The sequence below is a fragment of the Monodon monoceros genome, unplaced genomic scaffold (assembly GCF_005190385.1).
Source record: "Monodon monoceros isolate NGI ecotype Baffin Bay Population unplaced genomic scaffold, NGI_Narwhal_1 Super_Scaffold_19, whole genome shotgun sequence".
Classification (NCBI taxonomy): Eukaryota; Metazoa; Chordata; class Mammalia; order Artiodactyla; family Monodontidae; genus Monodon; species Monodon monoceros.
Genome location: NW_021703775.1, coordinates 25,347,125 through 25,362,127, shown reverse-complemented (window position 1 = coordinate 25,362,127; position 15,003 = coordinate 25,347,125). Strand labels below are relative to the sequence as shown.

At 47.7% G+C, this 15,003-nt stretch overlaps 2 protein-coding genes across 3 annotated transcripts; both read left to right on the top strand.

The window, feature by feature from the left end:
- Positions 1–9,174: 9,174 nt before the first annotated feature.
- INO80B (INO80 complex subunit B) lies at positions 9,175–12,045 on the top strand. Of its 2 annotated transcripts, none has more exons than XM_029231830.1 (5): positions 9,175–9,301; positions 9,532–9,724; positions 9,942–10,060; positions 10,231–10,400; positions 11,353–11,970. In XM_029231830.1, the coding sequence occupies exons 1-5, from the start codon at positions 9,193–9,195 to the stop codon at positions 11,881–11,883; spliced, it is 1,122 nt and encodes a 373-aa protein (XP_029087663.1). In that variant the 5' UTR covers positions 9,175–9,192; the 3' UTR covers positions 11,884–11,970. The 2 variants fall into 2 exon arrangements, with proteins under 2 accessions (XP_029087663.1, XP_029087664.1); XM_029231831.1 differs by having other exon boundaries at positions 9,229–9,301; positions 9,517–9,724; positions 11,353–12,045.
- A 409-nt stretch (positions 12,046–12,454) lies between these two features.
- Positions 12,455–14,914, top strand: WBP1 (WW domain binding protein 1). Its single transcript, XM_029231832.1, has 4 exons — positions 12,455–12,684; positions 13,663–13,765; positions 13,885–14,061; positions 14,234–14,914. Exons 1-4 carry the CDS (start codon positions 12,616–12,618, stop codon positions 14,632–14,634), a joined length of 750 nt encoding a protein of 249 aa, XP_029087665.1. The 5' UTR covers positions 12,455–12,615; the 3' UTR covers positions 14,635–14,914.
- Positions 14,915–15,003: the final 89 nt, after the last annotated feature.

Sequence of the window (15,003 nt, the reverse complement as noted above, 5' to 3'; positions counted from 1 at the left end):
CAGCTTCTGCAGAAAAAGGGGCCACCCCCAGCCTCCTGGGACAGAAGGAAATGGCAGAGGATTAGCTTGCTGACCACACGTGAGGAGTTTCCTGGGGACTTATGAACTTACTGGGGAGAACTCGAGAGAGAGTGGGGGTCCTTCACAGCCAGAGCCGGAGAAATACCAGCTTATAGCTTTAGAGAGCCCAGGTTGGAACTGCTCTGCTATGACAAATTACTCAACATTCTTTTAGAAAACCTGACTTAAAATTACTTTGGCAAAAGGGGAAATATATGGCTTAAGGAACAATAATATCCAGGGGTCAGGCTTTAGTTGTGGCTTGACCCAGGCATTCAGCATCACAAGGATTCCATCCCTCTCCTTCATCTGGCTCTACTTTCCTCCATGTTAGCTTCACTCTCCACAGCATAGCAAGATTGTTGCCAAAAATTCTGGGTCTATAATATTTTCAGACTTAAATTCAGCAGAAAAGGGAACATCTGTTTCCTGAAGCTCCTACACATGTCTGGGATTCACTATGGGCCATTTGGGATGATGTATCTATCTCAAACCAATCACTGTAGGCAGAGGGGTGGCCAGACCTGAACCAATCACTGTGGCTGAGGAGAATTCTATTTGCCAGTTGGCCAGGCCTAGGTCACTTCCCACTCCTGGAAACCAAATGGAACCCAGTGAGCTGGGAGAGAGATGGGGGAGGGAGATATGGTTTCTGAAAGACTGTTCCAGGTACTACTACCAGAAGGTGAGGGAATGGATGCTGGACAGGAAAAACGACAAACATCCTTGACATACAAAAGTGTACATGGAGAAGGGAGTTCTTCTGTCGTAGGAAAGGAAGATCAAAAGATTTTATAAATCTGTGGCCTCTGAGATAAACCTCAAAGAGGAGTGAGGGGAAAGGAAAGGCATTGTTTCTGAGTTTCTTCAAATATCTATTGTCACTCCTCTAAACTGTAAGCTCCCCCAGGGAGGGAGAGTCTGTCTTGTCCACTGCTTTATGCTCAGTGCCTGGCACATAGGAAGTACTCAATAAACCATCACTTGAAGTAAGTGAACAAATGAGATGCCTGAAGAAAGCATACAAATTTGAGAGTGCTTAACTGGGATGAGCCATGCTGTTGGACTAAAATTGTTCATTTCAAATGTTTGGCTTTTGGCAGCAGAATGCTTTTTTCTTCAAATGAAATCTCACCTGGAACATGTGAAATATAATCAGAGCTGCTGTGATAGAAGCAGGGGCTGGAGCCCCACATCTTGTCCTCTCCAGAGGCCCTCAGCTGCACGCGGACACACACACACACACACACACACACACACACACACACACACACCTGTGGGACATGGGACCTAAGGAAGGGTTTAAAAATCCCTGACAAGAGCTGGAGGAATGGAAGGCATTTGGAAAGGAAGTAGAGCTCAAATCTTGCCAGAGAATTTGCACTCGATGTGACTGAAGATTTTGGGAAAGGAGTGACGCAACCAAAGTTATATTTTAGACATCATAGTCTGACATCCATTTGTGTGAATCATTTGGAGGAGGTTGTGACTGGAGTTTGGGAAGCCAGCTTACACTGTTCTCTACCAATGGTAGAGAAACAAGGGCCAAAGTTTCTGTGGAGTTATTATTTTTTAATTAAATTCTTATTTGAAAACACACATACAGTTTTTTTAAAACAATCCTTATTCTACCACTTAAAAAATAATACAAAGTAAGGAATAAATGAACAAAAGCACACTTTCCCCACCATCAGAGAGAAACACTGAGACACAGCCTGGTGCCATGGCATGTTGATGCCTTATACTGGCTCGTGAGAGACAATTGCTGAATTTTCTGGAATTGTGCATTCCAGCTGTTAAACACAGCTTTAATTAATAATTGAATCATAAAAACTCACAACTAAATAAATTATATTAAAGCAAAGGTGATAAAACTCAACATTCATCACTTCCTAATTATTTTACTGCATTTTCCCATTATCCCTTGAGGTTGTTTACATCTATAGTGTCCGTATGGTTGAAATGCTATGTCACGGTGTGCTACTACATGTCTTGCCAACTCTGTGCTCAGTAATGAAATTGGCCATGGTGGGAGTTTTACACAACCGAAGTAGGTGAACACTGTAAACCAGGGCTATTGTTTTTTCACCCTGGGGAGATTTCGTTAAATATTTAGCCACATCCCACTTGCTCACCGCATAATATTTCCCAGTTTTTCCTTTTCTTACATCTGTATCTCCGTCTCCCCAGCTGTGAAGCAGATATTGGGGATGGGCTTGTTAGCCACCCAGTATTCAAATTACCTTTCTATTTCTACACAGACCCCTACTGTGGACGACTCTGGTAGGCTGAGGCTCTACCCTCTTTCTGGCAGCTGGAGAAGGACATTCATCCTCCCTCCCACTTCTTCACAGCCCAGGGGTAGGCAGTTGGCCTAAGCCAACCAACTGGAATGCTGCCAACTGGACTTTGAATCTTGAAAGAGTGAAAACAAGACCCAGGGAGAATTCATGAGGAGTGGATGGCTCTGCTAGCAGGGAAATCCTCATCAACAAGTTCCTGTGGCGAGACTTTGGTGTGGCCTCAGCATAACCTCAGCCATATGCCCCTAATGCTTGGCCTCCCAAGGGTTCCCACCCCTTATCCAGGGAGAATACAAGATGGACCCGAAACATTTTGTAGTGCTGGGAAATGTGCTAAAGGAATGATGGAGATGTGTCAGAAGGACACAGAAGTCATCTTAAAGAAATGCCCACTGACCAAATCTGGGACAAATTTAAGCATCAAAATAAATAATAGATTACAACTCATTGAATGAAACAGGAATCTATACCGACACAAATAAATACATATGAAACTGAGTGTAAGGAGAAAAGAAAGCTCCACTTCACCATAGAATGCCAACTAACACATGTAGATGGAATAACGGGAGTAGAATACCACTTGGCAATTATTATTTTATTTTATTTTATTTTTTTTGCGGTACGCGGACCTCTCACTGTCGTGGCCTCTCCCGTTGCGGAGCACAGGCTCCGGACGCGCAGGCTCAGCGGCCACGGCTCACGGGCCCAGCCGCTCCACGGCATGTGGGATCTTCCCGGACCGGGGCACGAACCCGCGTCCCCTGCATCTGCAGGCGGACCCTCAACCACTGCGCCACCAGGGAAGCCCCCACTTGGCAATTATTAAGGTAGAACTGATTCATACAATATTCATCAATGGTTACTATGCCTGGTGGGTGGAAGTTTGATATAGGGGACAGGATATCAGAGTAGTTTCAGAGTATTTCTCCAGAAAATACTCATTAACTACAAAGTTGAAAATGGTGACTTTGTCTAGTGGTTAGGATTTGGCGCTTTCATTGCTGGGGCCTGAGTTTGATCCCTGGTTGGGGAACTAAGATCCTGAAAGCCACGCAACATGGCCAAATTAAAAAATTAAAAAACAAATTAGAAAAAAAGAAATGGTGACTTTACACTGGAGAAAACTGGCAGACACCACCCTGAGCAGGTGATCAAGGTTAGCATCATCAGTGGTGGGATAAGCTGACGTCATGTGCCCCCTGATGTGATACACTGAGAACACAGCATAATATTTTTTGAGTAGTACTCCTGCCAAGAATTTAAGAGTCTTGACTTGAAGAAATACCAGATGGATCCAGGTTGATGGACATACTACAGAATCAAAGGCCTATACTTTTTAAAACTGTAAAGGTCACAAAGGATAGGGAAAGAGTGAGGAAATGTTCTAGCAGATTAAAGCAGATCAAGGAGATATGATGAGGAAATGTAATACATGATCCTGGATTTGAATCCTGGCCTAGAAAGGAAAGGGAGACATTGGGAAGTGAGTGAAATTTGAATGGGATCTGTGGATCGGATGGTAGTATTGTATCAGTGTTAATTTCCTGATTGGGAGGGTTGCACAAAGGTTATAGAGTTGTGTACTTGTTTTTTTGGTTTTTTTGTTTTTGTTTTTTTTTGCGGTACGCGCGGGCCTCTCACTGTTGTGGCTTCTCCCGTTGCGGAGCACAGGCTCCGGACGCGCAGGCTCAGCGGCCATGGCTCACGGGCCCAGCCGCTCCGCGGCATGTGGGATCCTCCCAGACCGGGGCACGAACCCGTGTCCCCTGCATCGGCAGGTGGACTCTCAACCACTGCGCCACCACCGAAGCCCGTGTACTTGTTTTTGAGGAAATACACAGTGAACTATTTAGGGGTGAAGTGGCATCATGTCTGCAACTTGCTCTCAGAATGATCACAATAGGAATAATGATAATGGAGAGGAAGGGGAGGAAATAGTAAATGTTAATAATTGTAGAATCTGATTTAAGGAGCTAAGAGAGTTCTATGTACTCTTCTTGCAACTTTTCTGTAAGTTTGAAATTATTTCCTCAAAAATTATATTTAAAAAATAAGCTAAGGGCAAAAATAAATAAATAAATAAAATAAAATAAAATAAAATAAAAATAAGCTAAGGGCTTCCCTTTGGAAGTGGCGCAGTGGTTGAGAGTCCACCTGCCGATGCAGGGGACACGGGTTCGTGCCCCGGTCCGGGAGGATCCCACATGCCGCAGAGCGGCTGGGCCCGTGAGCCATGGCCGCTGAGCCTGCGCGTCCGGAGCCTGTGCTCCACAACGGGAGAGGCCATAACAGAGCAGCCCGCGTACCACAAAAAAAAAAAAAAAAAAAGCTAAGAACTTTTTCAGAAGGACAAAATTCTTCCTTTCAGCCTACAAACCTGCTCAAACCTCTCTGACACTAAACAAAGCAAAACTAAAAACAAAACAAAATAATGAAGCCCATGGCTACTTACTTACTGTCACCGCTTCCTCCCTGCTGGGCATCAGGATGTTGAGGAAACACCACTGGGTCTAGTGTCAGGAAGTCTCTGTTTGATGCTGGCTCTGCCATTCCCTAACTGTGTGGCTCTGGCCAAATCATTTAACCTCTCTAAGCCTCAGTTTCCTCATGAGGGAACAATAGTATCTCCCACATGGAGCTGCCATGGGGATCAAGGGAGGGAAGGGATATGAAAGCAGGTTATAAACTCTAATATGCTTGACAAATACTAACTGCAGGTGATCCCTCACTTCAACTCCTAGTGATACAGAACTATTGCCTTCACTCCCTGCTAGAATGCATACTCTGCTTGCAGCTCAACCTAGCCTTCGCAGAACTGTACACAGTTCATCATAGCCTTCGTCTGCTGATAATCTCTGCCCTTGGGTACCTTTATTGCCTCTTTTGATCTCTTCACAACCCTGCCTGCCCCTCTGCCTGCCTGTTCAGGACTGGTGTCCACTTGGGTTTGTTCCTGGTCCTTTCCTCTTCATCTGCTTGATCATTCTGGAATGTCTCATCTATTCCCATCCCTTGAAGGGGACCTCCACTTTTATGCTGATGACGATGCCCCAAATCACACCTTCTGCATTGGCTTCTCCTTCAGTATTCCATCTCCATCTGGGCATTCCCACATGCACTTTATTTTATTTTATTTTTATTAACTTTTATTACAGTATAGTTGCTTTACAGTGTTAGGTTAGTTGCTGCTGTGCAGCAAAGTGAATCGGTTATACGTATATATATATATATATATCCACTGTTTTTTAGATTTTCTTCCCATTTAGGTCACCACAGAGCACTGAATAGAGTTCCCTGTGCTATACAGTAGGTTCTCATTATTCATCTATTTTACACATAGTAGTGTATACATGTCAATCCCAATCTCCCAATTTATCCCACCCCTCCTTTCCCCCTTGGTAACCATAAGTTTATTCTCTATATCTGTGACTCTATTTCTGCTTTGCAAAAAAGTTCATCTGTATTATTTTTTCTAGATTCCACATATAAGCAATGTTATACGATATTTGTTTTTCTCTTTCTGACTTACTTCACTCTGTGTGATAATCTCTAGGTCCATCCACGTCTCTGCAAATGGCATTGTTTCGTTCCTTTTTATGGCTGAGTAATATTCCATTGTATATATGTACCACATCTTCTTTATCCATTCCTCTGTCGATGGACATTTAGGTTGCTCTCATATCCTGGCTATTGTAAATAGTGCTGCAATGAGTATCAGGGTGCATGCATGCTTTCGAATTCTGGTTTTCTCCAGATATATGCCCAGGAGTGGGATTGCTGGGTCATATGGTAGTTCTATTTTTAGTTTTTTAAGGAACCTCCATATTGTTCTCCATAGTGGCTGTACCAATTTACATTGCCACCAATTGTGAAAGAGGGTTCCCTTTTCTCCACACCCCTTCCAGCATTTACTGTTTGTAGATTTTTTGATGATGGCCTTTCTGACAGGTGTGAGGTGATACCTCATTGTAGTTTTGATTTCCCACATGCACTTTAAATTCACCTTGGGTAACACTAAATGATTTTCTTCTTACTTGCTTCTCTTCCTATGTTCTAATCTTTACTTAAAACACTATGGGGACTTCCCTGGTGGCGCAGTGGTTAAGAATCCACCTGCCAATGCAGGGGACACGGGTTTGAGCCCTGGTCCGGGAAGATTCTCCATGCCATGGTGCACGAGCCACAACTACTGAGCCTGTGTGCCACAACTACTGAAGCCCGCGTACCTAGAGCCCATGCTCCGCAACAAGAGAAACCACCACAATGAGAAGCCCACGCACCACAACAAAGAGTAACCCCCGCTCGCCGCAACTAGAGAAAGCCCGTGAGCAGCAACGAAGAACCAACGCAGCCAAAAATAAATAAATACATTTATTTTTAAAAAACAAAACATTATGTTCTCTCTAATACTTGGGCTAGAAATATAAAAGTCATTTAAAATTTTTTATTTATTTATTTATTTTAGCTGAGCTGGGTCTTAGTTGTGGCATGTGGACTTCTCAGTTGTGCCATGCGGACTCTTTTTTTTTTTTTTTTTAATATTTACTTATTTATTTGGCTGCGCTGGGCCTTAGTTGCGGCATGTGAACTCCTAGTTGCTGCATGTGGGATCTGGTTCCCTGACCAGGGATCGGACCAGGGATCGAACCCGGGCCTCTTGCATTGGGAGGGCAGAGTCTTACCTGGTGGACTACCAAAGAAGTCCCTAGAAGTCATTTATTATTGTTGCTGTTTGCTTTTTGAACATCTACTATGTACCAGATACTACCCTAGGTACTTTGCATTCTTGATTTGCTTTATTCCTTGAAAGAATCCTATGCAGGAGACACTACTTCATTCTATTTTGCAGAGCTGGAATATGAGGTTCAGAGAGCTTAAATAACTGTGAACCCAAGGTTACATAGCCAGTAAACTGTAATTTGATAATAGGCTTCTCCGACTCCAAAGTTCATTCTCTTAATCTTAATCACTATACTACATTGACTTCTTCCTGAATTCTCATATATAATTGTTCATCAGTTCCTTTAAATTTCATCAATGAAATGTCTCTTGAATCAGTTCTTCCCTTACTATGTTCACTATTGCTACCTTGTTCAGACATGTATCCCATATATATTATATACAGTGCTTTTTTCTAATTATAAATGTGACATATAGGCTGTAAGAAAATTCATTACAAAAAATACTAAGCAATATTTTTTTTTTTTTTTGCGGTACGCAGGCCTCTCACTGCTGTGGCCTCTCCTGCTGCAGAGCACAGGCTCCGGACGCGCAGGCTCAGCGGCCATGGCTCACGGGCCCAGCCGCTCCGCGGCATGTGGGATCTTCCCAGACCGGGGCACGAACCCGCGTCCCCTGCATCGGCAGGCGGACTCTCAACCACTGCACCACCAGGGAAGCCCTAAGCAATATTTTTAAATGAAAAAAGAGAGAGAGAGAGAGAGTGAGAGAGAGAGAGAGTGAGAGAGAGAAAAGGAAAGGAAAGGAAAGGAAAGAAAAGGAAAGGAAAGGAAAGGAAATTCACTACAGATCTAGATAGTGAAATTTCCCCAACCCCAGCTTCCAAAGATAATCACCGTTAATGGTATAGTATACATTCCTTAATGTTTTCTCTGTGAATGTAGTAGCATATTGTGCCTTTTTAAATGGGATCACCGCAGGACTTCCTTGGTGGCGCAGTGGTTAAGAATCCGCCTGCCAATGCAGGGATCACAAGTCTGACTCCTGGTCCCAGAAGATCCCACATGCTGCAGAGCAACTAAGCCAGGGCGCCACAATTACTGAGCCTGCATGCCACAACTACTGAAGCCCGCGTGCCTAGAGTCCATGCTCCGCAACTCGCGAAAGCCCTTGGGCAGCGACGAAGACCCAGTGTAGCCAAAAATAAACCAATTAATTAATTTAAAACAATTAAAAAATAAATGGGATCACCTCATCTTGAAACTTGCCTTTCTTATTTCATATGTCAGCACATACAGATCTACCTTGTTCCTTTTTTTTTTAATTAGGTAAAACATACATGTTTTAGACAAAGTACAATAGGCACAAAAGGGTATATTATGAAGAATAAGTCTCCCTTCACCCTCGTTCTCCCAACTATCCATTGGAATTGCTGTCACCGGTTTCTTGAGTAGCCTTCTGGGGCCTCATTTCTTTTAATGGCAGCATAGCTTCCCACTGTATGGATGTATCAAATCCCTGTACCAAATTATTTTGGTTTTTCTTTAGAGGCACACTTAGATTGTTTCCAATGCTATTACCAACTTGGATATAAATTCCATGTCAATCTTATCAATTACTTATCAGCTCTTAGCTTTTGTGTTCCAGATTGGATAGATGCACCATAATTCATTTATCCATTTCTCTACTGATATAGAATTTAGGCTTAAATGTCATTTGCCCTGCTGGTAGGGCACTTGTGCTGTTAAGTAAGCCCTTCTGCCATTTTGCCGGCAATACAGTTTCTTACGTACTCCACCAAATTGTAAGCTCCTCAAAGGCAGAGAGAAGTGTTCATATTCATTTTTGTATTCTCATAGCCTAGCCCCGAATTTGGTCTGCAATATACGTTCATCACGCTTGAGTGTAATAATAATTGAATTGCCCGCGCTGAGTTCTGATCTCGATTGTGTGGATGCGGAGCCAGCAGAAAGCCATGGCCCTCTGACCGCTCCCGGTCTCAAAGAGGCCGGAACCCTTGTTGGAAGGGGCGTTGTTTCTCCCGGAGGATTTTTAAACCGCAAAGCTTGCCCCGCACAAACATGGTTGCTACGCACCGGAAGTGCCCGGTTATTTGCTGGGATAAGTTGTTCCGTGGGGCGGAAAAGGTATGTCTGCTTGTGTTCCGACTATTTTCAGCCCCTTTTCCTTGCAGGACCCCATGAGTAAGCTGTGGCGGCGCGGGAGCACCTCTGGGGCTATGGAGGCCCCTGAGCCGGGTAAGCGCGGATCGATAAAGCAACTTAGGCCTTCGCAGAAAAGGAGTCCCTTTCTTGCTCCTCCGAGCTTCCCGGGTACTTCGCCACAGGTGGGAAGGAGAAAGGCGGGGCTGTTGTTATGGTAACAGCGAATACCGCGGGAAGAGTAGGACCCCTCCGGGTATTGGGTTCTTCTGGGATTTCCCTGACCTGCTCCTGATGTACACCGTTGACAGACTCTCCTTCTGCAGGGGAAGCCCTGGAGTTGAGTTTGGCGGGTGCCCACGGCCACGGAGTGCACAAGAAAAAGCACAAGAAGCACAAGAAGAAACACAAGAAGAAACACTACCAGGAAGAGGAGGCTGGGCCCACGCAGCCGTCTCCTGCCAAGCCCCAGCTCAAACTCAAAATCAAGTTGGGCGGGCAGGTCCTGGGCACCAAAAGGTGAGGCCAAGAGAGCCGAGGTTTTACTTGGGGGACTTCAGGAGCAGGTAGAGATAGAAGCAGAAGCTGGCTGCGCTTTTCAGAAGACAGAGAATGGACGCTGTGATTTCAGGGCCCAGGTTAATGCAGCAAGAACCCAAGAGGGTGTAGGGAAGGCTGGATGTACTGAGCAGGAGGAGACAATTGCTTAGCTTACAGAGTGGTTGCTTCTCCGCAGTGTTCCTACCTTCACTGTGATCCCTGAGGGTCCTCGCTCACCCTCTCCCCTTATGGTTGTGGACAATGAAGAGGAACCTGTGGAAGGAGTCCCCCTTGAGCAGTACCGTGCCTGGCTGGGTGAGAAGGGTCTGGAGGTGGGGAAACTGGGTTTCTCATTATACCTGGTTAAGGGAAGAGGGTTCGTTCTGAGGAAGGTGAGAATTTTGCGTGTCCCAGTATTAACTTGGCCAAATTAGGGTTCCCCATCTGAACAATTCCACTTTTAGCTCTCCAACTTTCCTTTCCAGATGAAGACAGTAATCTGTCCCCCTCCCCACTGCGGGACTTGTCCGGGGCCTTAGGGGGTCAGGAGGAAGAGGAAGAACAAAGGTGGCTGGATGCCTTGGAGAAGGGGGAGCTGGATGACAATGGAGATCTCAAGAAGGAGATCAATGAACGGCTGCTCACTGCTCGACAGGTAAGTTAGTTCATTCTTTATTTGCTTGCCAAATTTATATTGAGAACTTTCCATGTCCCAAGAACTTTGCTAGGCAGCAGGGATATCAGCAGTGGAGAAAAGACAGACAAGTTTTCCGTTCTTATGGAGCTTGTGCAGTAAATAAATAATTTCGAAAAACTGTAAGGTTTATAACAAAAATAGGGTGATGAAATAGAAAGAAGTAGAAAAGAAACAACATTAGATAGGGTAGTCTGGAAAGACCTCTCTAAAGAGATAACATTTACAATACCAGAGGAGCTTACCCGGCAGAGAGACCAGCAGGGGCAAAGACCCTGAGAGCGGAACATGCCTAATCATGGTCAAGGAGAAGAATAAGTGTGACTACCACAAAAGGGTTGTTTACAGAGAAGTGATGTATTTGATTTATATTTCAGTAAATTTCTTTGGTTTCTTAGTGGTGGTAAGGGATAGAAGCAAGACCAAGTAGGAAGCTGTTGAAGTAGGTAAGAGATGGTGGTGGCTTGAACCAAGGTGAAATGGTAGAGATGGAGAAAATCAGATGGATTCTGGATATATTTAGGAAACAGACACTTGTTGGGGGAAGGAGAGGAATCAAGGATAACTGTTAGTTTTTGGCTTGAGCAGTTATCCAATTGATGCTATCCATTGATATTAAAAGATTTAAAACAACAACAAAAAAGCCTCCAGAGAGCTGGTACAGAGTTTTGGTACACAAGGCAGGAAGGTAACATTACTAATACTTTTCCCCTTGAGAGTCAAGGATCTAAAGCTGGAAGTCTGGAGACCTGAGAGGAGGCAGTATTAAGGGCTCCTGGAAAGGGTGCTCATTTCACCCCTTCTCTCAAGGCCTGTTCTCCTCAAGACCCTGCTTTCCATGTCCCATCTTCCCCTTCCCCCGTTCAGGTAGACCTCACTTCTCCGTTTTGACATCTCTTCCGTCTCTCCCTAGCGAGCTCTGCTGCAGAAGGCTCGAAGTCAGCCTTCCCCGATTCTGTCACTACCTGTGGCCGGGGGGTGCCCAGCCCCTGCTCTCACCGAGGAGATGCTGTTGAAGCGTGAGGAGCGGGCACGGAAGAGGCGGCTGCAGGCGGCTCGGCGGGCGGAGGAGCACAAGAACCAGACTATTGAGCGCCTCACCAAGACTGTGGCGCCCAGCGGGCGGGGAGGCCGAGGGGCTGCGCGGGGCGAGAGGCGTGGAGGGCGGGCCGCGGCCCCGGCCCCCATGGTGCGCTACAGCAGCGGGGCACAAGGTTCCACCCTTTCCTTCCCACCTGGCGTCCCCGCCCCCGCGCCGGTGTCTCAGCGGCCGTCCCCATCTGCCCCTGCTCCTCGGTGCTCTGTCCCCGGCTGTCCACATCCGCGCCGCTATGCCTGCTCCCGCACAGGCCAGGCACTCTGCAGCCTCCAGTGCTACCGCATCAACCTGCAGATGCGGCTGGGTGGGCCTGAGGGCCCCGGATCCCCACTTCTGGCTTCTTAAGGCCTTCACCCAATCTGGACTCTGTGCCTTCTCCTCTGTCCCCGGTTTTCAGTGTCTTCCCCACCCTATTAAATTTCATCCAGTGCCTTGACTTGTACAGAACTGGGGTAATGGGGTATGGGTAGGCCAATTCCGCGTACACACATCTTGCCCGCACCGGAGCTTGCGTCGAGGCCTGGGAAACGTCCACCAGGCCCAAGAACAGTAGCCAACCCCCGCCCAGACTCCAGCCGACATTTGTGACCCTGCCTCTTCCTGGCGTGGTTAAGCGTTTGGCGTCATCTGGAAAATAGGGCTCAAGCCAATCAGCGGGAACTTTGCTGTTCTGGACGGCCGCTCATTGGTTGATAACGCAAACCCGTTTTGTTGTCCATATTGGCTGTTGTCGCTGTCAGTCAGGGCCATGGGTCGAACCTTACCCCACTCTTTGTCTGTGCAAGCTCTTGTTGTCTGGGAGAGTGGCGGAGGCGCTGCTGTAGATTGGTCACGGGGAGAAGCCTGTGATCTTTCCTATTGGCCCATCTGTCGGAGGGTGATGTGGATTGGTAGGACGGAACAACCTGGGTGCTAGTTGGCAGAGCTCTGGCTGGATGGAAGGTCCGGTTGCGAAGTGATGGTGGAGGCAGCGAAGATGGGCCGGGCAGGGACCATGGCGGTGGCGGCAGAAGTGGCAGGGGCGGGGTGGCTGGCGGTAGAGGAGACTGTGGTCTTCAGGGGGCTGTAGGCAGAGGCATGGCTCGGGCCAGCGGCGGGAACGGCAGCGAAGAGGACTGGGGGGCACTTCGGGTGCCGCAACAGCAGGTATCCCAACAGCTCCAAAAGCCTATCACAACAGCCATTTATTTCTCGTTCCCCTTTCCTTGTCCCTGCCTTTTGGGGGGTGGGGGAGGAACTCACGGAGACAAAGGTACTGCGAAGTTCTTAGATATGTTCCTTGCACCCTTTGTCTAAACTTTGTAATGTACTGTAGATGCAGTTGACTTGTGCCTGCAGCTTCATAGACCCCCATCCCGTGGCTGCAGTGGAAGCTTGCAGTGGCTCTCCAGTGACCAGAGGCATAGCGAGACCCCAGGGAGGCTCCCTCTGTTTTGCAACTGTTATTTGTGATGTTTTTCTATATGCCTATTGTCACAACCGAGTCTGGCAGCGTCTTCTCTTGAGGGAACAATTTGGAGAAGAGCTGGAACCCAGACTCGCGCCTTGGATGCCATCCGTTAGCATCCGCAGCAATCCCATCTGGTTGGGAGCCCTGCTCTGGGTCTCACACTGACCCTCCTCTACCCTAGGAAGCCTGAGACCCAGGGGTGGAAAGATCCAGCTTGGGAGTGGGGGTTGGCAGACCATGGGGAATGATGATGAAAACAGCTTTAGAAATTACCTTAAACTCCTTACCCATTGTCTGAGACTTTGAGATAGCTCAGACTGTCTTCTGGCTTCTGCCAAAATACTCCCTTAACAGAAAACACCCTGGGGAGCCAGACCTGAGTATGAGAGAAGTCTCTTATATGCAGAGCTGAAATCTGCCTCTTTGTATGTCCACACCTTGCATCTTAATCTTGGTCTCTAGACTGATTCTTGCTATTCCAAATCCTCTTCCATGCTGGCAGCCCTTCAGATATTTGAACACGCCTCTCAGCATCACTCTTCCCTCTCCCCATAGATTTCTATGAACTAAACTTGGTTCACAGGGTGGGATCGTGTATGTGTATGCAGGGGTGGGGGATGGACAGTGCCTTGGGCTGGAACCTCCCTTGGTTCTAAGTGCCTCCTTGCTCCCAGCTTCGAGAGCTGTGCCCAGGAGTGAACAACCAGCCTTACCTCTGTGAGAGCGGTCACTGCTGCGGGGAGACTGGCTGCTGCACCTACTACTATGAGCTCTGGTGTGAGTCTTCAAGAGGGCTCTTCTTGGGTCCTTCTGCCCACCCGCCTTTGGACCTCAGCCTTCAAGGACCCTTCTCTGCCTGGGAGGTATCTAAGACCCTCCCTCCTCACTTCCTGCAGGGTTCTGGCTGCTCTGGACTGTCCTCATTCTCTTTAGCTGCTGTTGTGCCTTCCGCCATCGACGAGCTAAACTCCGGCTGCAGCAACAGCAGCGGCAGCGTGAGATCAACTTGTTGGCCTACCACGGGGCATGCCATGGGGCTGGCCCTGTCCCTCCCGGTTCACTGCTTGATCTTCGTGAGTGACTTGAGGCTCTGGGCTCACTACCAGTGGTCCCTCCCAAAACAGGACCCTGATTCATCCCACACTCCCTTTTCAAACATTTCAAAGCACACTTTTTGCTAACAGGAAAGAGACCACCCCCCCCCCCCTTGTTGCCTTCCACCAACCATGCCATTCTCTCCTGCAGGCCTCCTCAGCACCTTCAAACCCCCAGCCTATGAGGATGTGGTTCACCGCCCAGGCACACCGCCGCCTCCTTACACTGCAGCCTCAGGCTGCCCCTCGACTGCTTCCAGTGAATGCACCTGCTGCTCCTCTGCTTCTAGCTGCCCTGCCCACCAAGAGGGAACAAATGTGGAAGATGTTTCCTCCCACCAGAGCGACCCTCCTCATCAGGAGGGTGAGCCTGGGGCAGGGGTGAGCCCTGCCCCCACACCACCCTTCTGCCGCTATCGCCGCTTGACTGGGGACTCAGGTATTGAGCTCTGCCCTTGTCCTGACTCCAGTGAGGGGGAGCCAGTCAAGGAGGCTAGGGCTAGTGCCACCCCACCAGATGTGGAGGACCAGTCCCCTGTGCACGGCCCCTAAATCCTGTACCCCAGGTCTCTCCTGTGGGGCTGGCTTCCAATGAAGGGGACATCCCATAAGCAATTTGGGGAGGGTGGGTGGTTTACTTGCCCACCAGAAACAGCCCTGCTCCCAACTCCCTGAGTTCTCCTCGGCCTCTCCCTGCCCTCCTAGAATCGGTCTGTAAGGGCTGGAGTCCTGAGGAGAAGGGCAGTGTTTGGAGGACTGTGCTAGCTCAATCTCCTAAGACATACACAGGAGCCTTTGATCTCATTAAAGAGATGTGAACCAGCTGCTTGTGGATTTGGGTGGACTAGTGCTCAACTTACTGCATTGCACTTGATTGGAGGGAACAGTCAATGGCCACTTTTCCACCTACTCTGAAGGACA